The sequence below is a fragment of the Sphaerodactylus townsendi genome, linkage group LG06 (genome assembly GCF_021028975.2).
Source record: "Sphaerodactylus townsendi isolate TG3544 linkage group LG06, MPM_Stown_v2.3, whole genome shotgun sequence".
NCBI lineage: Eukaryota > Metazoa > Chordata > Lepidosauria > Squamata > Sphaerodactylidae > Sphaerodactylus > Sphaerodactylus townsendi.
The window spans coordinates 6,651,411-6,677,360 of NC_059430.1; the positions used below are offsets into that span (position 1 = coordinate 6,651,411).

Sequence of the window (25,950 nt, forward strand, 5' to 3'; positions counted from 1 at the left end):
AAACCTTGAACTTGATTCAGTACTCTACCCGGAGCCAAAGCAGATGGCAGACCACTGGTTGAGTGCGGCCTCTCCACGGCCTCTCCAGAAGGACCCGTGCAGCTACTTTTTGGTCCAGCTGGTTTCTGGATGGGACCCAAGGGTAGCCCTGCGCAAACTGGAGCAGCAGTGGCGTAGGAGGTTAAGAGCTCGTGCATCTAATCTGGAGGAACCGGGTTTGATTCCCCGCTCTGCCGCCTGAGCTGTGGAGGCTTATCTGGGGAATTCAGATTAGCCTGGGCACTCCCACACACGCCAGCTGGGTGACCTTGGGCGAGTAACAGCTTCTTGGAGCTCTCTCAGCCCCACCCACCTCACAGGGTGTTTGTTGTGAGGGGGGAAGGGCAAGGAGATTGTCAGCCCCTTTGAGTCTCCTGCAGGAGAGAAAGGGGGGATATAAATCCAAACTCCTTCTTCTTCTTCTTGCAAAGAAACACATCTTACCCTGACATGGCTCTGAAGATGCCAGCAATAGGTGTGGGAGAAACATTAGGAGCAAAAACTACCAGACTACGATGGTCACACAGCCCAGAAAACCCGCAACAGCCAGTATTTCAGTACAGGTGATACGGGGGTGGGATTCTCTAAGGAGAGCTGGCGTTTGAAAAGGATGCTCGCTGCTCGTCTAATCTCCATATCAGCCCTAGAGACAGTGATGCAAGAGTCTTTATCCCTTCTTCCTTTCGCCTTGGATGCCGCCTTGGAATCCCACATAAAGAAAGGAAATGCCCGTGTGGCATGGGTTCTGTGGAAACAGTATCTCATATGCTGTTGAATTGTTCTTTTTATGAGATAGATAGGAAGAAGCACATAATCCCCTTCCTGCATGGAAGTGAAGGCATTACAGATAAACAAAAGGTTATATATCTTTTAAACAGCTGTTGGAAGCGGTGGCTAAATTTTTAAATGGTGCTATTTTAACTCGTCAGAAGTTGTAAAGGCTGTTATTATCGTGCAATGTTAATGTTAAACTATTTATATGCCATTAAAGGTATTCAAAATCGAAATCGAGTCTTTATCCTTGGGGTGTTGTGAGGTTTCCGGGTTGTATGGCCGTGTTCCAGTAGCATTTTCTCCTGACGTTTCGCCTGCCTCTGTGGCTGGCATCTTCAAAGGATGGCATCTTTATTCCCCGCATCTTGTCCTTAACATTGGGCAGGCCCTGTTTCTCGGTTGCTCCTAGTGGGTCATAACCTTTGATACAGTAGATCACGCTGTCCTGTTGAAGCATTTGGAAGCCAAGGTAGGTATCAAGGAATGTGCCTCAGGTTGGTTTTAACAGCTCCTCAAGAATACGACAACAGACTGCCGTTGGATATCAGCTGTCCTTACCGTGGGAGTCGTGTTGTGGGGATCCACAGGGCACAACTGTTTCCCGCATATTACATTAAAAATTAGGAGAAATTATTTGTCATTTCTGTAGTCCCAGTGAGAATGGTGGGAAGAAAAGAAAGAGTTTGGTTTTATACCCTTTCTGTCCTGCAAGGAGACTCAAGGCAGCTTACAGTGTGGCATAGTGGTTAAGAGCAGGTGGATTCTAATCTGGAGAACCGGGTTTGATTCCCCACTCCTCCACCTGAGAGGCAGAGGCTTATCTGGTAAACTAGATGTGTTTCCGCACTCCGACATTCCTGCTGGTTGACCTTGGGCTAGTCACAGTTCTGCACCGTGCGACTGAAGTAAACTGTGGCAACCATTTTGTGGCTGTCTCCGCCTTCCAGCGCAGCCATTTTGTGGCAGCTCTCATTTCACTGTGTCAGAATCCAAAGGTGCTAATAGGCTCAGGCAGGTTGGGGACTCCGGCTTTAAGCCTACAGTGGGCTCTTCTTCCAACATGAATTGGGGTCGAGATGAGCAATACCCACCCAAATGTTCCTAGGCTTACAAGAGCACTAGCTGTGCCTGAAAGGCAAAACAGTCTAACAAGCAAGATGAGGGGAAACAGCACGCGGCTACTATGCAACAGGCTATTAAAAGCAACACAAAGTCTGCTGATTCAAATCCAGGGGGTGGGTGGGCTGCCTCACCCAAGCCTTTTAAAAGTTATGTATCCTCACCAATCTCCCAAGAAGAAGCCCCTGTTCCTTAGATGGAAGATTCCTCAGAACAACCTCCGCAAACTGACTATAAAACCTATCCTTAACAGGCAAATTGCCAAGTCACTGTTGGGTCAGTATTTTCACAGAATCATAGAATTGGAAGAGACCCCCAAGGGCCATCAAGTCCAACCCCCTGCAATGCAGGAACACACAATCAAAGCACTCCTGACAGATGGCCACCCAGCCTCTCTTTAAAAACCTCCAGTCCACCTCACTCCAAGGTAGTGCATTCCACTGTCGAATAGCCCTGACTGTCCAAGATGATTTTCCTGATGTTTAGGTGGAATCTCTTTTCCTTCACCTTGAACCCATGACTCCTGGGCCTAGTCCTGCCCAATTCCCCACTCATTTGAGCGGAGAGGCCAGCTGAGGACTTCTCAGGAGGCCGAGGCCCAAAGAAAAAAGTTCCCTCGAGCCACTTTGTGGTCCTTTCTTGGCTTGCCTTGGCTTCTCTTCCTTCCCTTTGGCAGACCATTTTCTGCCTCAACTTCCCATACATATTATACGTGGGTTTGTTTGTGACTATTGTTCCTTCCTTCCTACATTTGTTCTCTAGGGGGCAACCACACTCCATTGTTTACCTTCTCCCATAGGTTACGTCCATTTCACAGCATTTGATGATGATAGCCTTTATTGGCATTCCAAAATACAATAAATACAATAAAACAATAAATACAATAAAACAATAAAACCATAAAACAATTGTCCATGAAAGACAGATAGTTACAGCAGCCATTCAGAGTCTCATCAAAAGTTTAGTCCAAATGGACTCATCAAAAGTGCCATTCCTATACACCTCTCCACAGACCTGACTAAAAACCCACCAACAGAGCCCAGGCATCACAACAGCATACAGTGTCAACACTCCACTATAAAACACAGAGTTTGTTAGAGTGGCACCTAATCCTAACACAGAACAAGGGATAGGGGGCGAGGAAATGGGCAAACAATTGATTTGGCTCCCATAGGTTGCCACAGCCTTCAGTTGTCACTCAGTCCATCTAGCAATCAATAACAAAACTACGACATCCCTCAATGAATCACCCACGTTTGACTTTGGGTATTTCACAGCATTTGCGAAACACTCATTAGCCACCAGAGGTTTACGGATTAGTTACCTATAGATGGTGATTTGAAGGGGTATTTGTCGGGAAGGTCCACTCTAACTTTCCACACTCCACCTTCATACGGTGCTGCAAATCAGGGAGAGAGAAAAATGTGCTTAAGTTGCGCAGAGCAAAACGTGAATGGAATTTTCCCAGGGGGCTGGCTTTGCTGGGCACCAAAGAAAACACGGAAAAGGGACGGCGGAGCGGTCTGAGGTGGCTCGCTTCTTTGAGCTCTTGCCCAATTCCCCACTCGTTTGAGCGGAGAGGCCAGCTGAGGACTTCTCAGGAGGCCGAGGCCCACAGAAAAGTATTCCCTCGAGCCACTTTGTGGTCCATTCTTGGCTTGCCTTTATAGGAACAGAATCCTTTTACCAGGAGGGCAGAGAAGCATATTTTCAAGCAGCCGCTCTGTTCCCACTTCATAACTAAGCAACAAAATTAGAAGGGATTTAGAGATGCGCTTTGACTAAATTCTGGAGCGGAGTGGAATTCAAGATGAATCTAAGATTATTTGCAGAACTGCCCTGAATTCCGTCCAACATAACGTCTCTGCTGAACACTCCTGAACACCAAGTGTCGGGTCTGGTCGTCTCTTCATTGTTCTAATCCAGGGATCTGCAACCTGCGGCTCTCCAGATGTTCATGGACTAAAATTCTCATCAGCCCCTGCCACCATGGCCAATTGGGAGGTGGCAGGGGCTGATGGGAATTGAAGTCCAAGAACATCTGTAGTCCATGGACATCTGGAGAGCCGCAGATTGCAGACCCCTGTTCTAATCATTCTTCCTGAGATTTCTTTGAATGCCCGGCTTGCAACATATTTTTGGGGGGAAGCATATTTTTAAAATATATTTTTTAATTATTTTTCATCACTTATTAAACAGAAAAAAGAAACAAAAAGAAAAGTAAAAGAAATAATAGAAAACAGGCATAATTACATAAAAAAAAGAAAGATCTACTTCTCGTTATATTAAGTACATATTACATAATGGATCCCAATATAACAATTTCTAATTGTTAGAGAGACTTTATAACGTTTTTAAATCTTTATCATTTACATACTTCTAAACATTTTTGCTAATCCATCAGCTCAAACATTGTTAAATTCCAAACTTTTGAGATGCTTTGTTTTTACATGGTCAAGCCAGGCTGATATGAAAAATAAAGACTTCCAACCTGTTATAGTGCTTTTTAAAGATTATAGAAAAGATACACCTTGTACATCACATTTTAAACATAATGATAACACTGTCTCTATTGTCCCTTTGTACCGATAATATGGTAGAATCTAGGCATGCGTATCCTCCTTCAAACGTGCATATATTGAAAGCTCCAGGAGGTAAAAACATACTTTGCACGTTTGTGGCGCCTTGTTTTGGTGAACAGCAGTGTATGCGTGAAGATGACTAGCATTAAAGTAAAACTAACTTCTAAAAACATAATCACTCCACGAACCATTTCAGTGACACTGGATAGGAATCTCACAAAGTTTGGGAGACATCGACTACAGATACCCAGCTCTGGCTACTGGACAAACAGCGGCCTCCTATTTCTTCCTTCCCACCCATGCATTTTAAAAGGATGTTTGTAGCCATCACGGTTTTTCTGAGAGCCAACAGGGGAAGAATGGACAGCAAAGGCTACGTTACTAAGGAGCGGCTTGGAGACTCCTTCCTGGGACAACCTCTAGATCAGGGGTCTGCCACCTGTGGCTCTCCAGATGTTCATGGACTACAAATCCCATCAGCCCAATTCGCCATGCTGGCAGGGGCTGATGGGAAATGTAGTCCATGAACATCTGGAGAGCCACAGGTTGCAGACCTCTAGATCTTCGTTTACATAGTAACATCCACATGCACAGGAGAAGACTGCCCCAAGGAACTCACAGTCTGAAATTTAAGATAAGAAAAACAAAAGGACGGTTCTAACTACTAGACAGAATGACACAAGTGGGCACAGTGTGTATTCTTTGCAGTGGCATTCTCTTCAGCTGCATTTGGACGTCATGATGAATTTATTTATTTATTTATTTATTTATTTATTTATTCATTCATTCATTCATTCATTCATTCATTCATTCATTCATTCATTCATTCATTCATTCATTCATTCATTCATTCATTCATTCATTCATTCATTCATTCATTCATTCATTCCACTTTTATACCGCCCTCCCCCAAAGGGCTCAGGGAGGTTTACAACATAATTACAGGCAAGTGGATAAACAGGATAAAATGCTAAAAATTAATACCAGTTAAAATGCAGCGCTCCAAATCCATAAATATTTAAAACAGATGGCGTTCAACTATTAACTCCTCTAACTCTGAGAGGGGAACAGTGGATCTCAGTTGTTAATGGGCACCTATCAGCAGCCGGCCTCCCCAAAAGCCCGGCGGAATAACTCGGTCTTACAGGCCCTGCGGAATTCATTTAGGTCCCGCAGGGCCCGGACAGCTGGAGGAAGTGCATTCCACCAGGCAGGGGGGGAGCCAGGAGCCGTAGAAGCCCTGGCCCTAGTGGAGAGGCTACAATGCGACTGATCATTAAGAGGGGCGGGGATCTCCAGTAGATTGGTCTCTGCCGAGCGCAGAGACCGACGTGGGAAAAGGAATTGGACTTAGTGCAAATGCCGGGGAGGTCCCTAGGTCTAAGTGAGAAATCTCCGTTTAAATAAATCAACTGCTGCTTTGACAAGATATTGTGTAAAATGGTTTTCACGTACACCCTGGGTTTTCCGCTTCTTGCTTCTCTTGTGGGGAGAAGTAAGAAGCCTCCTTGTGGGGAGGGTATCTGATCTCTATTGCCATCTGACTGCAAAGGGGCAGTGCTACCCAACAATCTGCAGTTTGTGCATTTAGATGCCCAACAAACCACAATTAGTGGACACTTTGGTTAACAAACCACACCTGAAAATCCCAGCTTGGCAGCCAAATGGGTGCTAGCCAACAAATTCCAGTTTAGTCGGTCGCGTTCACAACTGGGCCTTGATCAAAACAAAGGTTTATTGTAATGTCTGAATGCAGCTTTAGTCTCAATAGAGAATGGAGAAGGACAGGTTGAACCAAAGTCTTAGTGAACATGAATAAACTATCATGTCTGAACCTGCACTGGCAGAATACAAAACTGATTAAAATGAGACAAGAGAACAGATTTTCCAACACAGCTGCGATCTTAACTGAAAATATACTAGTTGGATTTGAAGACAATGTAGGGAAGTAATGAAGACTTAAAACAGTTCTTTCGTTACATTCGCTGACCTTGACTGTTCGACGTGACAAACAACGGCTTGTTGCTGTACTTACTTCCTTGTGGTCCATAGAACTTCACTACGAATTCGTTGAGTCCACCTAGGATTGTGACTTCGTGTTTGCTCTCGATACTAATGCATCAGAGTTAAGGAAAACATTTTACGGGTATTGAATCGGCTTCCCTAGAACCCTGGCACCCTGGGAACATCTGAAAGCTGAAATCGTTAGAACGCTTTAAAGACAAATCTTAAATAATCCTTCAGTCAATGGAGCCCATTCAAAATATGTTTGGAGGTTACTTCCCGTCATTTAAGCAGAACAAAGCGTTTGCCAGACAAAATAAGGCAAACACACCGTTTAGCACATAAAAGACCTGTTGCTTGCAACTGGATTATCCTCAGGTGTTTTCGGTTGGTTGCAAATTTCTTGAGCTCTCTACATAAAGGTGACTAGCGAGCGTTTTTGAACCAAAACAAACAAAACTGCCAGAAATCACCTTTGGATAACAGAAGCGCAAACATGCTCTTTGGCAGAAATTCAACTTCGCGAAATGAAAATTCACTTTAACACTGGCAGAACCTGAGCTCCATCTACAGACGAACGGTTAACTTAAGAGAGGAAGGCTGGTGAGACATTCTCATGGACTATGATGCACAGAGGACTTACATTCATAAGAAAGGAGTGTGCATTGTGATAACAGGATGCACACTAACAGCTGCCTGTGTGTATAGTCTTTGTAGTTTGTATATACATTTCTGTTGCACCATATATATATGAATAGAGAACTTGTACCTTTCCCCTGTGTGTAGTTTTTGTATGTAATGTGTGGTTGGCCAATGGGAATAGTGTATTTTGGTATTCTATAGTTTATCACAGTGCCCATATACTATACCAGTGATGGCGAACCTATGGCACGGGTGCCAGAGGTGGCACTCAGAGCCCTCTCTGTGGGCACGCACAAATAGAATTCGTCATGTGGGGGGGAAATCGTCCCTCCCACACACACATTTGGTTGGCCTGGGCTGCTGGGCTCAATTATTAGCATCAAACCTAAGACCTAGTTTTGGGGAAGCAGTGTAGGTAACCCTGTTAAGCACTGTTAAACCCCACTGATTTTCATGCGAAGAACTAAAGCGCGATCCTTTACTTGGGAGTAAGCTCGGTTGCTGGCAATGTGGCTTGCTTCTAAGTAAACCCTCCTAGGGTAGTGATTCACCCATCTGAAGAGCTGCATGGTTGTTTCAAAGCAAACCAACAACTACCACCAAGCTTACTCCCGAGTAACACACGCCTCGGAGCCAACCATTTTTCTAAACTAACACCTCAGTATTCAGATTAAATTGCCGCGTTGGCACTTTGTGATAAATAAGCGGGTTTTGGGTTGCAGTTTGGGCACTCGGTCTCGAAAAGGTTCGCCATCACTGTACTATACTGTAGCCCCTGCTTTATTCATCAGCCCATTCCAACATTTCATGCTTTCTCAAGCGCTGGAACGTGAAATGCACCCCCCCCCCCAAGGTGGGCGGGGAGGGGGCATCCGATGAACCCGGAGCTAGCATACAAAACGGGTCATCAGACGCACCCATGCACCATAGCTGTGCTCCTGGCTAATTTGCACATACAGTTAGAGGTCTTAAGCTCGTCCTAGAAATACAAAGGAGAACCAACCAGAGAGGACAGTATGAAGCAAGGACTACACCCCCCCCCCCATACAACTTTCCTCACCTGCTGGGAGAAGGATTGGGAAGGATTTATCTTGGGGTAGACTCTCCCTCCCAAACAGAGAGTCCTGCAAATCTTAGAGGTCTTCTATCCCACACCATTTGAAGAAAAAAGCAGCCCTCCTGACTATGAGCTGCTAGATTCTTGATGTCCCAAGTTCTTGTGTGTGCAGCTGCCTCCTCTGGAGATCTCAGCATTGCCCACAAAGCCAATGGTGCTGCTCTTTCCAGAAATAAGATGATTTTAGATTGATATTGTTACAAACAGTGTTTTGTCTAATGCAGGGGTCTGCAACCTGTGGCTCTCCAGATGTTCATGGACTACAATTCCCATCAGCCCCTGCCACCATGGCCAATTGGCCATGGTGGCAGGGTCTGGTGGGAATTGTAGTCCATGAACATCTGGAGAGCCGCAGGTTGCAGACCCCTGGTCTAACGTATTGTTGAGGGCTTTCATGGCTGGATTCACTGGGGTGTTGTGGGGTTTCTGGGCTGTATGGCTAAAACACGGTACTGGAACACAGCCACACAGCCCAGAAACCTCACAATACCCCAGTGTTTTGTCTGTTAAGGTATATTATGTGTTTTATTCATTAAGAAGAGAAGAAGAAGAGTTTGGATTCATATCCCCCCTTTCTCTCCTGTAGGAGACTCAAAGGGGCTTACAATCTCCTTGCCCTTCCCCCCCTCACAACAAACACCTTGTGAGGTAGGTGGGGCTGAGAGAGCTCCGAGAAGCTGTGACTAGCCCAAGGTCACCCAGCTGGCGTGTGTGGGAGTGTACAGGCTAATCTGAATTCCCCAGATAAGCCTCCACAGCTCAGGCGGCAGAGCTGGCAATCAAACCCGGTTCCTCCAGATTAGATACACGAGCTCTTAACCTCCTACGCCACTGCTGCTCCAGGTGTATTTTCATTCTTCTAGATTTGTTGAGAGCAAGAGGCCCACTTACAACTGGAACTGGCTAACACGGCAGCCACCTGTTTTACACAAGGGGGGGGGCAAAGTGTTTAGGAGGGGGGAAATATTAACTTTTTTAAGTCTATGGGATGTGCAGATTATGAAAATCCCCAGAGAGACATACACCTTTAAATGCAATGGGAAAAACAAGAACCTTTTCCCTAAGAAAACTGCCTGGAGGAAAAAATAATCTCTAAACAGAGCTGGGATTACGCTTATGAGCCTACAACATTCCTTTGGCCACAACAAACTTGTTGGAAGAGACTTCTGCTAAGACACAGATCACGCCAAATCTGAAACCATGCATGACACAATAGACACTTATTTTCAAAGAGGGCAGCTGCTGACATCATTTTGGAAAGGGGGGAAGGAAGGAAAAACAGGGAACAGAACACACAAGTGCATTTTCCAGAGAAGCTGTCAGACTTGGTCTGGACTGCCTTTGCGTGCTCAGAGACATTAAGGCAACAGGATTGGTACGTCACGCGTTAAAACTGGAGAAAAACTACATACCCCGTATATACTCGTGTATAAGCCGAGGCACCTAATTTTACTACCAAAACCTGGGATGACTCGCGTATAAGCCGAAGGTGGGAAGCCGGGAGGCAGAGGGAGCTCCTTATTTGGGCAGTGACTCCCCCTGATGTCATTGGCCAAATAAGGAGCTCCCTCCACCTCCGGCAGGCTGGGCTTCCTCAAACCCAGCCAGGTGGTGGACGGAGCTCCTTATTTGGGCAGTGACTCCCCCTGATGTCATTGCCCAAATAAGGAGCTCCCCCCACCTCCGGCAGGCTGGGCTTCCTCAACCGAGAGAGAGGTTGATCCCTGAGGGGGACCCGGTCTACCCGGTCTACCGATCGGCGAACTAGGACCTCCTTCAGGTTCCCAAATACCTGCATATTGCTTAGATTCAGGTGTTTGTTTTGGATTTCAACCGTTGGCACCAATCGGAATACTTTGCTGTAGGTTTCGGTAGCATCTGTCAAGAAGCATCACTGAGTCATCGCAAAGGGAAGCCAAACAGCCTTCTACAATGCCAGAATGCTGGCCATCTGGCTCTTACACTTTCTCTGCTGACTTTCCAGGCTCTCGAGCAAAGGTCTTTCCCGCCCAGATACATTCCTGAAGACCTCTAAACGGAAGAAGCCAAGAATACAAAGCAAATGCTTTGCCACTGAAACATGCCCGGCAGGATTCAAACTTGCTGCTCCACAGCTTTTAAAAGTTGTTTTAGAGAAGTGATGGCGAACCTATGGAACGGGTGCCAGAGGTGGCACTCAGAGCCCTCTCTGAGGGCACGCACAAACAAAGTTCATCGTGTGGGGGGGAAATCGCCCCCCACACACACACACATCTAGGCTGGCCTGAGTCGCTGGGCTTGATTATTAGCATTTAACCTAAGACCTAGTTTTGGGGAAACAGTATAGGTAACCCTGTTAAGTGCTGTTAAACCCCACTGATTTTCATGCGAAGAACTAAAGCGCGATCCTTTACCTGGGAGTAAGCTCAGTTGCTGGCAATGGGGCTTGCTTCTGAGTAAACCCTCCTAGGGTCGTGATTCACCCATTGGAAGAGTTGCACGGTTGCTTCAAAGCAAAGCCAGCAACTACCACCAAGCTTACTCCCGAGTAACACACACCTCAGAAACAACCGTTTTTTCTAAACAAAAACCTCAGTATTCGGGTTAAATTGCCACGTTGGCACTTTGCAATAAATAAGTGGGTTTTGGGTTGCAGTTTGGGTACTCGGTCTCAAAAAGGTTCGCCATCCCTGTTTTAGAGAATAGCCACATTGGCTGTAGTAGACCGGTTAAATTCTAGTGGCACTTTAGAGACCCGCAACATTTTCGGGGGCTGAGGTTTCAAGAGTCAAAGCTCCCTTCCTTGGGAGGTTTCTGCCTTGTATATGATGAAAGGAGTTTTGACTCTTGAAAACTCAGCCCCTGAAAATATTGTTGGTCTCTTAGATGCTGCTGGACTTGAATGTAGCTTTAAGAGCTGGACACGGAACACATTTCTAGAACACCAGAGCAGAGGTCTGTGGCTTTGTGTGAGTGAAATACCATGGCTCTTGATCTTCTGTTCAAAACTATTGGCATTCGGGGCCCTTGGGGGTCTCTTCCAACTCTATGATTGCATGATTCTATGACCTGGGATTTCTTGAGCCCTGAATTACTCCACGTGCTTCCCACTTAAGTTCGTGGCCTGTAACAGACCCCACATGGGCAGAACAGTCTCTCTCCTCTTTCACATGCTGCTCTCCCATAAAACACCAAAGCAGCCACAACGGCCTTCACACCGTGGCAACAGAAACAATGGCAGAAGAGGGCTCGGCTACAAACTCCAGTTAAGAAAAGAAGGAGAAGAAGAGTTTGGATTTATATCCCCCCTTTCTCTCCTGTAGGAGACTCAAAGGGGCTGACAATCTCCTTGCCCTTCCCTCCCGCACAACAAACACCCTGTGAGGTAGGTGGGGCTGAGAGAGCTCCGAGAAGCTGTGACTAGCCCAAGCTCACCCAGCTGCCGTGTGTGGGAATGTACAGGCTAATCTGAATTCCCCAGATAAGCCTCCACAGCTCAGGCGGCAGAGCTGGGAATCAAACCCGGTTCCTCCAGATTAGATACACGAGCTCTTAACCTCCTACGCCACTGCTGCTCCTTCTGCCTCCCACCCGCATCCATGATACAAGTCAGAACCCAAATGCCCAAATGATACACCAGAATGGAGATTAAAGCAAGAAAGCAGAAAACTCCCAGGCTCCTGAGCCAGATTCGAGTCCAGTGGCACCTCAGAGGTTAACAATCCTCAGGGAATTAAGTTTTCAAAAGTCAAAGCTCGCTTCCTCAGATATCTGGTATCCCTCAGGCGGACAGCCATCAACAGAAACTCAACATTTTAGTGGTAAAAGCTTTCCAGAATAAGGGTCTTCTCGGCTGATGTCTGGTATCTGACAAAGGAAGCTTTACCTGTCTTAGGGACCGCCTCTCCCCATATTGCCCAACCAGGTCCCTCTGCTCTTCGGAGAACCTTCTGGTGATCCCTGGCCCGAAGGATATCCAGCTGGCCGCCACGAGGGCCAGGACCTTTTCTGTCTTGGCCCCTACCTGGGGAATAAGCTCCCGTGTGAGATCAGGGCCCTGTGGGACCTGAATCAATTCTTCAGGGCCGGTAAAGCAGGTAGGGGTTGACACCTATCTAACACTGGCCCCCCCAATGGGATAATGGTTTTTAGTCGGCATCTTTTTTCTTGTTCTATCCTGTTGTTGGTATCTCATTGTATTTTCATTGTATTTTATTTTAATTATTTATTAGTAGAAGAAGAAGAAGAAGAAGAAGAAGAAGAAGAAGAAGAAGAGGAGGAGGAGGAGGAGGAGGAGGAGGAGGTGGTGGTGTTGTAGTGGTAGTAGTAGTAGTGGTGGTAGTAGTAGTGGTAGTGGTGGTAGTCGTAGTGGTGGTAGTAGTGGTAGTGGTAGTAGTAGTACTGACGGTCCTGGTAGCTGTTAATTCAGCTTTATAAGTTGCTGCTTTCCTGCTCACCTGAGGGGTTGGGGGTGGGGAAGAGTGTGACAAACTATATCCCACTGATAACTTTCCAAAGGATAATAGCAATCGCGCTGAGGTTCTAAGTATTTCCCACCCACCCCCCCCTTCTCAAAATGGCAAGATTCAGAAGCCCTTCTTTATTCCTGGCAGGCAATACCCCAGTACTGAAGAACTCACACCCATCGACACACAGACAAATTAATCAGGTGGGTTGCAAGGCAGAGATCTTTCACATCGCCTCTTACCAGACCCTTTTAAACTGGAGATGCCGGGGATTGAACCTGGGCCCTACTGCTGAGCCACGGCACCACCCTAAGTTCCAAATTCGACCCCCGGAACTGTCCACCAAAAGGATCCGTCAGTGATGCGAAAGAACCTGGAAAGCCGCTGCCAGTCAAAGGAGACGAGACCAAGCTTGACAAACCGACAGTCTGATTTGGCATAAATCAACTTTGCATCTTCGTGTGCCGCTCTTGGCAGAACAAATCCGCAGGATCCAGCCACATCCGTTTCCCAAGACAAGTGGTGAAAAGCTCACCACGGCTGAAATAAGAGTTATCCTCCATCACAGGCTAAATAGGACATTTATAACGACCAGGTACTCATCAGGAAGATGAGGGCAGCTAACGCCCAACACTCAGAGGAATGGAGACCAAGAGAGGCCACGCCACACGTGAAACCATAAAGACATTCCCCAGTTAAGATAGGAGATTTACCACACATCTCTGGGGGGCAGCTTAATCGCAACGGTCTCAAGTCCTTCATACTGATGTTAATAAGAACATAAGAACTAGCCTGCTGGATCAGACCAGAGTCCATCTAGTCCAGCACTCTGCTTACTAAGGTGGCCCTCTGGAGTGCCTTTGGGAATACTCCCACATTGCAGGGAGGTGAAAGCAATGGCCTTCTGCTGCTGCTGTTGCTCTCGAAGCACCTGGTCTGCTAGGGCATTTGCAATCTGGGAGATCAAGTTGAGGGATCAAGATTGGTAGCCAGGAGATCGCATCTTCTACTCCATCCAATCTGTCCAAGCCCGCTTTTTTAAAGCTATCCAGGTGAGTGGCCATCACCACCTCCTGTGGCAGCATATTCCAAACACCAATCACACGTTGCGTGAAGAAGTGTTTCCTTTTATTAGTCCTAATTCTTCCTCCCAGCATTTTCAATGGATGCCCCCTGGTTCTAGTATTGTGAGAAAGAGAGAAAAATGTCTCTCTGTCCACATTTTCTACCCCATGCATAATTTTATAGACTTCAATCATATCCCCCCTCAGCCGTCTCCTCTCCAAACTAAAGAGTCCCAAACGCTGCAATCCTTCAATGTGCCTAACCTGGAACCAGAGGTTGGAAAAACAAACTGGGTCTCTGTGTCCTGTTTTAAAAAGCATGCTGCTCTTATACGAAAACTAACTAAATCCTTTTGCACCAAAAGAACTAAGTGGAATTGTACTTTCATCCACCACATGCTCCGTTTGGGTCCCGCGGAGAATTCTACAACAAAGATGGTCCAGCACGTGGCGGATGAAATTACAATTCAGCGTGGTTCTTTTGGTGGAAAAGGGTATAGAAACTTTTATTGGCTGGCTCATAGAATTAAGGTTTTATGGTCACTAGGGGACGGCGTTTGTAGTACCCTACAGGACATAAACGCCAACACCAATTAAGCCAAGGAATTATTCCAAAGCTCTCACACAGAGCATGTGAGAGCTTTAGAATAAAAAATATCTCCGGAGATGGTACAATACAGCTGTTGTTACCACGAAGTGCACAAGTATTTCTTTTTGACCCACTGTTGTGTCTGGCAAAACAGGTCTCACAAGTTTTCAGAAGTAATAGAAACTGCAAAAACATGTTTGACCTAACTAGGGCAGAGAGTGGAAACCACACAGCATGAGGGAAAAAATATCCTTTGTGCCATCTTCAGCTCTTTAAAATATACTTCAGAATGGCCTTCCCTGAGTGCCTCGTTTTCAGTCAATTTGCCCCCAATTTAGAGGATCTTCTTTTAAGGTTTGCTAGTAGAAGGCTGGGGTTCACCTGTCCTCCAAAAAGGAAAAGGGACCCAGTCTTGCCCTTTGCTGTCCTGGCACCTGGGAGGTCTGAATTTCCCCACCCCTGTTGTTATGCTCCAGATGTTGCATCATCCCCACAACTGTTTTCCAGCTGGGCTGTAGGAGCCGCCTAGCGATTTTGCATATAGGTGGGGTACAAGTTTTAATAACAATAGATGATTTTAAGCTTTATGGGAAATCAGACACAGAAGTCCAGTCACTACCCTGTTTCCCCAAATCTAAGACATCCTCTGAAAATAAGACGTAGTTCTTCCCAAGGAACCACACGGCTGTGAGGGAGGAGCAGCCACTGGGGACTTCCAAACAATTCCCAGCTTCTTACTAAACAACAATGCCCAGGATATGTTCAGAGGGAAAAATTGTGACAATGAGTCACATAAAACCCTTACAATTCTGAAGAGCAGATACAGCTTGGAAGGGTTCCTGAACAGATTTCAAGCAGAACGTTTAAAAGCAAGGGGGTTATCTAGGAACGACTACAAGCATGCGTTTCTCTACCCTGTTTCCCCGAATATAAGACATCCCCTGAAAATAAGACGTAGTAGAGGTTTTGCTGACGTGCGAAATAGAAGGCATCCCCCGAAAGTAAGAAGTAGCAAAGTTTTTGTTTGGAAGCATGCCCAACGAACAGAACACAGAAAAATAAGACATCCCCTGAAAATAAGACATAGTGCATCTTTGGGAGCAAAAATTAATATAAGACACTGTCTTATTTTCGGGGAAACATGGTAGTAAACACAGTCCGTCAGGAGAAAATGCTACTGGAACACAGCCATACACCCCGGAAAACCCACAACACTACAGTCCGAAAAGTCAGGCCAACATTTCGATAGAGTTTGGCCTGGAAAAGTGTGCCGCTGTGGCGATAAAGAGGGGCAAGGCCATTGAGGGTGATGGCACAGAAATGCCCGATGGCCAAGTCATCAAATACAACCAAAAGAAAGCCTATGAACACCTGAGCGTTTTGCAGCTAGATAAAATCAAGCACGGGCAAGTGAAGACTGCAGTTAGCAGAGAACACACCAAGAGAGTAGCTGAAATCCAAATGATGATGATGATGATGATGAAGAAGAAGAAGAAGAAGAAGAAGAAGAAGAAGAAGAAGAAGAAGAAGAAGAAGAAGAAGAGGAGGAGGAGGAGGAGGAGGAGGAGGAGGAGGAGGAGTTTGGATTTATATCCCCCCTTTCTCTCCTGCAGGAGACTCAAAGGGAGAAACTTATTGAATCTACTTGCCCTTCCCCCCCCCCTCACAACAAACACCCTGTGAGGTAGGTGGGTCTGAGAGAGCTCCGAGAAGCTGTGACTAGCCCAAGGTCACCCAGCTGGCGTGTGTGGGAGTGTACAGGCTAATCTGAATTCCCCAGACAAACCTCCACAGCTCAGGCGGCAGAGCTGGGAATCAAACTCGGTTCCTCCAGATTAGATACATGAGCTCTTAACCTCCTACGCCAATGATGGCAGGAATGCCATCAAGGGTATCAACACCTGGGCCATACCTGTCATTAGGTGCACTGCTGGAATCATAAACTGGACACAGGCTGATCTGAATGCACTAGATAGAAAAACTCGGAACCTTATGACAGTGCACCATGCCTTATATCCACGCAGTGATATCGATGGACTATACCTGCCCCGGAGATCTGGCGGCAGAGGGATATTGCAAGTAAAGCAAAAAGCAGAGGAGGAGAAACATGCACTGAAAAATTATGTGAATGAAAGTAATGAACAGGCATTGATTGAAGTAAAGAACAGGAATTTCTGAAAGCCCAGCAAACCAAACAGGAGTATAGAAAACATGTGATTAAAACGAGGACTGAAAGCTGGCACAACAAAGCGTTACATGGCCAGTTTCTGGAGAAGATCAAGGACAAGGTGAACAACAAAAAGGCTAATGTGGTTAATAACTGGAACTTTGAAAAAGGAAACTAAATAATTGATTTTAGCCGCTCAAGAGCAGGCCATTAGGACAAATAGAACTAGAACCAGGGGGCATCCATTGAAAATGCTAGGGGGAAGAATTAGGACTAATAAAAGGAAACACTTCTTCACGCAACGTGTAATTGGTGTTTGGAATATGCTGCCACAGGAGGTGGTGATGGCCACTAACCTGGATAGCTTTAAAAGGGGTTTGGACAGATTGATGGAGGAGAAGTCGATTTATGGCTCCCAATCTTGATCCTCTTTGATCTGAGATTGCAAATGCCTTAACAGTCCAGGTGCTCAGGAGCAACAGCCGCAGAAGGCCATTGCTTTCACATCCTGCACGTGAGCTCCCAAAGGCACCTGGTGGGCCACTGCGAGTAGCAGAGAGCTGGACTAGATGGACTCTGGTCTGATCCAGCAGGCTTGTTCTTATGTTCTTATGTTCTTAAATACAATCAAGGCCAGAATCGAAAAATCCTCAGATGATGCAAAGGGCAGATTGTGCAAGGAAGCCAACGAAACTGTAGATCACGTACTCAGCTGCTGCAAACAGATCGCCCAGGCTGAGGACAAACAGAGGCACAACTCAGTGGCCAAGATGATCCACTAGAATTTATGCAGGGATTACAACATCGGGACTGCTAAAAACTGGGGGATTGTCCAGAGAAAGTCACAGAAAATGAGAAGGTCAAGAATCTTGTGGGACTTTCGAATCTAAAAGGACAAAGTGTTGGTGTATAACACTGGACATCACAGTGATCAAGAAAGTGATTCTCATCGACCTAGCAATACCTGAAGACGGTAGGATCAATGAAAAATAACATGAGGAAGTCACGAAATACCACAACTTGAAAATCAAGATTCGGCAACTGGAGGGCTGACTTGACAACTGGCACCTGACCTCGCCAGGGTCCTGCACCATGCGAGGGAGGGTGAAAGCCAGAAGACATAAAATATCCGAAACCTGGCAGGGCTGGCAAGAAAAGAGGCACAAGGGTTGAACTTTGCCAGCGACAGGTACGAAGCCAAACATTGCTGCACCGTCTCTGCTAATTGCAAGGGGGGGAGGGGGGGTGGTGATGGTGGAAGGAACCTTATGGACAGGTGTTGATTAAATGAAGTGGCCCTGAATAACCTCTTGGTCATGTAAACAGCAGCAACTCCAGTGAATTAAAGCCGGTGTAATCTCAGTTTCGTAAACAAGTCCCAAACCGAGAAAAGGCACAGGAACATCTAAACCTGAATCAAGACCTTCGGGGAGAGCACGAAAAGTTTTTTGGCAGCCTGAGTATGGGACACCCCCCCACCCCCGCCAAGCACACAGAATTATCCCAGAGAGGCAGGAAGTTGGCAAAACATGAGACACGCACGAGCACCCAGCTTCCTAAGGAGAACTGTTTCTAAACTTCCAAGGTCGCAGGGAATGTCTCCACCTCAGCCACCACCTTCTTTTCCTTCCTCCCCTTCTTGCAAGAGCTGTTGTCGAGAGGTCACGAAAACAGAGGGAGACGCGGGAGCGTCGGTGACTCAGACCAAACAAGAGGACCAGCAGCTGCGCGATCCAAAAGATTGGGGAGTTGTCTGCCGATGCAGACTGAGCAACATCATTAGCCATGCAGTAGTTTGGCAAACTTAGAACACTCGTCCCCGCCTGTTACTTTGTACAAGAGACAGGAAGCACCTGCTGAGTAAATATTGCAGGGCCAAGATCTGGTTCAGATGGAGCAAGAGGCTGAAAGAGAGTGAGCAAGCGTGGTGTAGCAGGTGAACTCTAATCTGGAGAACTGGGTTGGATTCCCCGCTCTGCCACTTGAGCTGTGGAGGCTTATCTGGGGAACCAGATTAGCTGGGTGACCTTAGGCTAGTCACAGTTCTTCAGAGCTCTCTCAGCCCCACTCACCTCACAGGGTGTTTGTTGTTGGGGGGGGAAGGGAAAGGGGATTGTAAGTCCTTTTGAGTCTCCTTGTGGGAGAGAAAGGGGGGGATATAAATCCAAACGTATTATTATTATTGTTATTATTATTATGGATTTCACAGCTGCTAGATCTTTAGCTGGTTGTTGGCCTTCATTACAATTCGAGCCTCACCCAGAGGCCTAGGAAGTTGTAATGTATCGGCTTCCTAGGCCTCTGGGTATTATTATTATTATTATTATTATTATTATTATTATTATTATTATTATTATTATTATTATTGATTTCACAGCTGCCAGATCTTTAGCTGGTTGTTGGCCTTCATTACAATTCGAGCCTCACCCAGAGGCCTAGGAAGTTGTAATGTATCGGCTTCCTAGGCCTCTGGGTATTATTATTATTATTATTATTATTATTATTATTATTATTATTATTATTATTATTATTATCATCATCATCATCATCATCATCCACTGCGCGCACCCAACAGTGCAGACACCTCTCTTTTCACAAGAGAACCTCCAGATCAGCTCTGCCAACATGCAGCGCCGGGCCGGCCCCTTACGTGAAATGCTTTGACTGCAAGTCAGCAACAGCTACAACCCTGTAAGAGTGGCCAGCACAAGTTCCATACTGTCGGCTTGCCAAGGACCACTGAGCGGATTCTGCAGCAGACTGAGCCAGAGCTGTTCTTGTGCAAACAGCCAACCACGCTGCCCTTGCTCGCTCGGCCTGCTCCGGTGCTTGATTCTTCTGGCTTCCTAATCTACAAGAGATGCCACCAGCTGCACAGGACACACTGCACTGTAACACACACACCCTATATAACCTTCCAAGCAAATATAGAAGCAAACCCGGAGATGCCTATTCCTAGAGCCACTGATCTGGACAGATCATTAGCTCAGCTCGGAGGCTGCCAAGACACTGTGAGGCCTCGAGTAATCCTCCCGGCTTCATGTAATCAATACCTGGCAGGTGTAATCTTCGGCACGGCCAGGTTTGAAGATTTCCAGAAAGGTCAGCCCAACTGTGCTTCCTGCCAACCCGCAGCTCGTTCCTGCTCACCCCGGCACTGATTTAAAAGCGAGCCCCCTTTAGCGATGCCAGGTTTGAGTTGCAGCAGGAAAATCCAGGCCTTCCAATATGAGGGAGGCCGGCAGACAAAATCTTAGCTGTAAGAATCTGGACAGATAACAGTGGACATAGACAAGGCAAAGGAGATATCAGGGAAGAGTTTCAAGAGTTTGGAGTCCGCCCCAATTAGGAACTTCAAAGTCATAAAACATCAACCTGGCATCTGTAAGGTGCAGAAAATCAGTTTCTGAGGGATGGGTGCCCGACGTTTTTCAGCCCGCGGGCACTTCTGGGATTCTGACTAAGGGTGGTAGGCACAACAGCAACCACTGGAGGTCGGGCCTACCACAAAAATGCCAGGAAGTGTGGTTTCATACAACTGGACTAGCACTGTAATGACACTGCTCACTTAACTCACCAGCCTTGAACAATGCGGACCGTAATAGCATTTCTCCAACGTTTCAGGCGGAAGCTCTGCTGTACAGAACACCTACTGAAATGAATGTATTGTTTAAAAATATTTTCTTGCATGCACACAAGATAGGTAGACATGTTGAACTAGCCAAGAAAGCCTTATCTGGCAGTGTCTATCTTAATTTTACACACATAAGAACATAAGAACTAGCCTGCTGGATCAGACCAGAGTCCGTCTAGTCCAGCTCTCTGCTACTCGCAGTGGCCCACCAGGTGCCTTTGGGAGCTCACCTGCAGGAGGTGAAAGCAAGGGCCTTCTGCTGCTGCTGCTGCTCCTGAGCACCTGGTCTGCTAAGGCATTTGCAACCTCAGATCAAGGAGGATCAAGATTGGTAGCCATAGATCGATTTCTCCTCCATCAATCTGTCCAAGCCCTTTTTAAAGCTATCCAGGTGAGTGGCCATCACCACCGTATATTCCAAACACCAATCACACGCTGCGTGAAGAAGTGTTTCCTTTGATTAGTCCTAATTCTTCCCCCCCAGCATTTTCAATGAATGCCCCCTGGTTCTAGTATTGTGAGAAAGAGAGAAAAATGTCTCTCTGTCAACATTTTCTACCCCAGGCATAATTTTATCGACTTCAATCATATCCCCCCTCAGACGTCTCCTCTCCAAACTAAAGAGCCCCAAACGCTGCAGCCTCTCCTCATAAGGAAGGAGCTCCAATCCTTCAATCATCCTCGTTGCCCTTCTCTGCACTTTTTCTATCTCTTCGATATCCTTTTTGAGATGTGGCGACTAGATGTTCTTATCTGGCAGCGTCTATCTTAATTTTACACACATCTAACTGTTAGGTCTCAAACCTTGAAGCAATAAACAGATTTTGTGTTCTTGATCAGCAGTGTTTATTGATAGCAATCAAAGCAGCCAGCTGGACAAAACCAGTTCTGGCAAACTTGGCTTTTGCTACCCCCTTTATCCCGATGTTAGTCCTCCCCCCCTCCTCTTTTCCCAAGAAATGCAAAAAACAGTTAGTTTGGAGCTGAGGCACCCCAAGGTCAGCAATAGATAATGATAGAGAGCCACCTGGCATCCTGCTCCCACAAGATAACAGAAACAATCCCAGTTCTCACGAGACCAAAGTGTCACGGGAAAGTCTAGTTATCTGCTCAGTGTGCGAAGCCATAAAGTAAAAATCAAGGAAGGAATGTCCCAACTGGGAAAGGGAACATATACCTTGAAGCAACTACACTGAGTTAGGAATGCATCCCAATCACCTAGATACAATCACCCCGACACTAACACACTTTTGCAAAAGGATAAGAGGGGGAAAATGCTTCTTCTCTTAGATAGCCCTTTACACAAGCCCTTCTCGCAAGAGCCCAGCCATTTTAAACCTGCGCTATTACCTGTGACAAGGTAAGATCTCCTTGTGTTGCGTACAGTTAAGTGAGAGAAGCTGGTCAGATTTTGAAAGGAACATGGCTGGTTCTTGAAAAGGATTTGATGCAGTGATTATTTACTCCCACCGGAATTATAAAAATATGCTGAGGACTTCAACAGAAGTTCCAGTTAAGGGCATTAAGAATTCCGGCTGTGCAGCCCAGCCGTGTTTAGTAAAATGCGAGTCCCACTGTGTTTTCAAAATGTCACTCTGCTATTTGCACAAGCAAAGCACTTTACATACAGCCACTGTCTGCATTATACCGTGAATAACAAATACTCAAAATGCTTCGCCTGGCGTCGCCCACTTTCTAAAAACACTTGGTGGGTGCCGTGCTGGGGACCCCTGAGATGAAGTGAAGGAGAAGCCGGCCCGTCTTGCAGGCACGCTGTAAGGACAGCAGAGGATGATGCTTCATGAATATTAAGCAGTGTTGCTCCAGAGCTTCAAGACCGTCTCGCAGCAATCACGTAACTGGAAGACAGGAGCACCAGGAACATATCCTGGAGACAATCAGCTCCGGCAGGACATGGTAATCCCTCACAGGTACACAAGCCCTCTGCCAGCCGACTTTAATTATTTGTTGCAATTTTTATCCTGGCCTTCAGCCAGGAGCTTTGCTCTGAGCCAAGTACCTGGGGCTCCTAAGCAGATGCTTGTCTTGATATCGGCTGGCTGGAGATCGGAAGAGACAAGGTCAGAAGGGCGCTCTGAACCATCATCTGGGTCTCACGTATGGAGGACAGTTTGGATTTATACCCCGCCTTTCTCTCCTGTGAGGAGTCTCGAGGCGGCTTACAAATTTATTTCCCTTCCTCTCCTCACAACAGGCACCTGGTGACCTCGGTGGGGCTGAGAGAGTTCAGAGAGAACATAAGAACTAGCCTGCTGGATCAGACCAGAGTCCATCTAGTCCAGCACTCTGCTACTCGCAGTGGCCCACCAGGTGCCTTTGGGAGCTCACGTGCAGGAGGTGAAAGCAATGGCCTTCTGCTGCTGCTGCGCACCTGGTCTGCTAAGGCATTTGCAATCTCAGATCAAGGAGGATCAAGATTGGTAGCCACAGATTGACTTCTCCTCCATAAATCTGTCCAAGCCCCTTTTAAAGCTATCCAGGTGGGTGGCCATCACCACCTCCTGTGGCAGCATATTCCAAACACCAATCACACGTTGCGTGAAGAAGTGTTTCCTTTTATTAGTCCTAATTCTTCCCCCCAGCATTTTCAATGAATGCCCCCTGGTTCTAGTATTGTGAGAAAGAGAGAAAAATGTCTCTCTGTCAACATTTTCTACCCCATGCCTAATTTTATAGACTTCATTCATATCCCCCCTCAGACGTCTCCTCTCCGAACTAAAGAGTCCCAAACGCTGCAGCCTCTCCTCATAGGGAAGGAGCTCTAATCCTTCAATCATCCTCGTTGCCCTTCTCTGCACTTTTTCTATCTCTTCGATATCCTTTTGGAGATGTGGCGACCAGAACTGAACACGGTACTCCAAGTGCAGTCGCACCACAGCTTTATATAAGGACATGACAATCTTTGCAGTTTTATGATCAATTCCTTTCCTAATGATCCCCAGCATAGAGTTTGCCTTTTTCACAGCTGCCATGCATTGAGTTGACATTCCCATGGAACTATCAACTAAGACGCCCAAATCCCTTTCGTGGTGTGGCTGACCCAAGGTCACCCAGCAGGCTTCATGTCTAGGAGTGGGGAAACAAATTCAGTTCACCAGATTATAGTCTGCTGCTCATGTACAGGAGTGGGGAATCAAACCAGTTCTCCAAATTAGAGTCCACCTGATGCTAGTATGAGAGAGAACAGACTGAAGGTTATAGAGAACTGAGCGAATAGTTCAAAAACCCAGCAGTGAGGGGGATAAAACTTTAAATAAGCACCCACAGGGCACAAACCAAAGCCTTAGATGTCTCCACACTAATGCACAAAGCATGGGTCATAAACAGGATGTGATATAATAGGCATCACTGAAACCTGGTGGGATGAATCTCATGACTGGAATGTAACAATTGAGAGGTACAACCTATTCCAGACAAATAAATCAACTAGGAAAGGCAGATGAGTAGCACTATATGTCAGGGATGATTACACCTGTGAGAAGGTCCATGACTTAAATCCTGGGAACCAGGTTGAGAGCATCTGGGTAAAAATTTAGAGGGAGAAAACAACAGTGATCTCATTGTGGAGGTACACACACACACCCAAGCCAGACTGAAGAGTTGGATGATGCCTTCCTAGAGCATAACATTTCAACTGCATCTGTGGCTGGCTTCTTCAGAGGTGTATCACAGAGGGAAGTCTGTCACTGGACGTAGTGTGTAACAGACTTCACTCTGTGATACACCTCTGAAGATGCCAGCCACAGATGCAGGAGAAATGTTAGGAACAAGATCTACCAGACCACGGCCACACAGCCCAGAAAACCCACAACCACCAATAAAAAGGGCTTTTTTTGGTTATGTCTGTCGCAAAAGGAAGAAAAAGGATATGACAGAGTCATTGCATGGAGAAGATGGTGAAATTCTAACAGGGGACAGAGAAAAGGCAGAACTACTCAACACCTTCTTTGCCTATGGCAAAAGCAAGCCCCATTGCCAGCGAACAAGCTTACTCCCAGGTAAAGGATTGTGCTTTAGTTCTTCGCATGAAAATCAGTGGGGCTTAACAGCGCTTAACAGGGTTACCAACACTGCTTCCCCCAAACTAGGTCTTTAGTTTAATGCTAATAATCGAGCCCAGTAGCTCAGGCCAGCCTAGATGTGTGTGGCGGGGGGGGGGGGGGGACGGGACTCTGTTTGCACGTGCCCACAGAGAGGGCTCTGAGTCCCACCTCTGGCACCCGTGCCATAGGTTCGCCACCACTGCATTACAGACAGCCCTGCAAGAGAAAGCACATAATGATCCCAGAGCTGTCCCATGCCCAAGCAGCCAAAAAGATAGCTGATTTGTTTTATTTATTTATTTATTTAAAGGAGGAAAGGGAATCACAATCTCCATTCCACAACTTGGGCAATGGAGTCTGTTCTGGGCACCAGGGTTCAAGATTTGCCCTGGGAAAGGTTCAGAGGAGGGTCTGCTACTGTGAACATGTGGCTAGGAAGTTACTGCTGGGGGGAAAAGTGGAAGTAACTTTGCACGGAGGAAAAGCAGTCTTTCAAAGAAGGCCATTGCTTTCACCTCCTGCACGTGAGCTCCCAAAGGCACCTGGTGGGCCACTGCGAGTAGCAGAGTGCTGGACGAGGTGGGCGCTGGTCTGATCCAGCAGGCTCTTTTTTATGTTCTTAAGGCCATTGCTTTCACCTCCTGCATGTGAGCTCCCAAAGGCACCTGGTGGGCCACTGCAAGTAGCAGAGTGCTGGACGAGGTGGATGCTGGTCTGATCCAGCAGGCTCTTTCTTATGTTCTTACAGAAGCCCTCGGACAGAAAAAAGTCTGCAAAGAGTCCGTTTCCAAATTCCTGCAAAAACACCACTTCTGCTGCGGCAGGGTTACACCCATGGATCATGGAATGTGTGTGACCGTTTTAAAGGGTACCGGCAGCAGCTGCTAGGAGACAAAGCAAGTGATCTCTGGAGACGCAGCTAGACCACAGGGCTTAAAATGGATTTAACAGTCACTCCCTTCTTCCCAAGGAACCACACGGCTGTGAGGGAGGAGCCAGCCACTGGGGACTTCCAAACAATTCCCAGCTTCTTACTATGGCTACCAATCTTGATCCTCCTTGATCTCAGATTGCTAATGCCTTAGCAGACCAGGTGCTCAGGAGCAGCAGCAGCAGAAGGCCATTGCTTTCACATCCTGCATGTGAGCTCCCAAAGGCACCTGGTGGGCCACTGCGAGTAGCAGAATGCTGGACTAGATGGACTCTGGTCTGATCCAGCAGGCTAGTTCTTATGTTCTTATGTTCTTATGTTCTAAACAACAATGCCCAGGATATGTTCAGAGGGAAAAATTGTGACAATGAGTCACCTAAAACCCTTACAATTCTGAAGAGCAGATAAGACTTGGAAGGGTTCCTGAACAGATTTCAAGCAGAACGTTTAAAAGCAAGGGGGTTATCTAGGAACCACTACAAGCATGCGTTTCTCTATCAGTTTTGAGCATTCAAAGGACTTCACCTGTATTGCATCATCCTTACAAGCAGGTTGGTCAGTTTTCTAGCGATGCTGCAGATGTGGCAAAGAGGCACGGCTTGCTTGCCTAATGCCACTACGTGAGCTTACTATGGCAGAGGTTAAAACTGGGGAGTCCCAATTCCTTCCTCTACCACACTACAGATGCTCCACCATTGGTGGACAAAGGAAACGCTGTTGATGTAGTTTACCTAGATTTTAGTAAATCCCTTGATAAGGTGCCCCATGACATTCTTGCA

The 25,950-nt window shown here is 46.6% G+C and overlaps 1 protein-coding gene across 1 annotated transcript in view; it reads right to left on the reverse strand.

Moving 5' to 3' along the window:
* UBE2H (ubiquitin conjugating enzyme E2 H) overlaps positions 1-25,950 on the reverse strand; it is a 60,317-nt gene that overhangs the window by 16,033 nt on the left and 18,334 nt on the right. Inside the window, exons 2-3 of the mRNA XM_048499995.1 lie at positions 6,550-6,626; positions 3,257-3,331 (exon numbers count right to left, since the gene is read on the reverse strand). Coding sequence (XP_048355952.1) covers positions 3,257-3,331; positions 6,550-6,626 — 152 coding nt within the window. The remainder of the gene's footprint in view (positions 1-3,256; positions 3,332-6,549; positions 6,627-25,950) is intronic.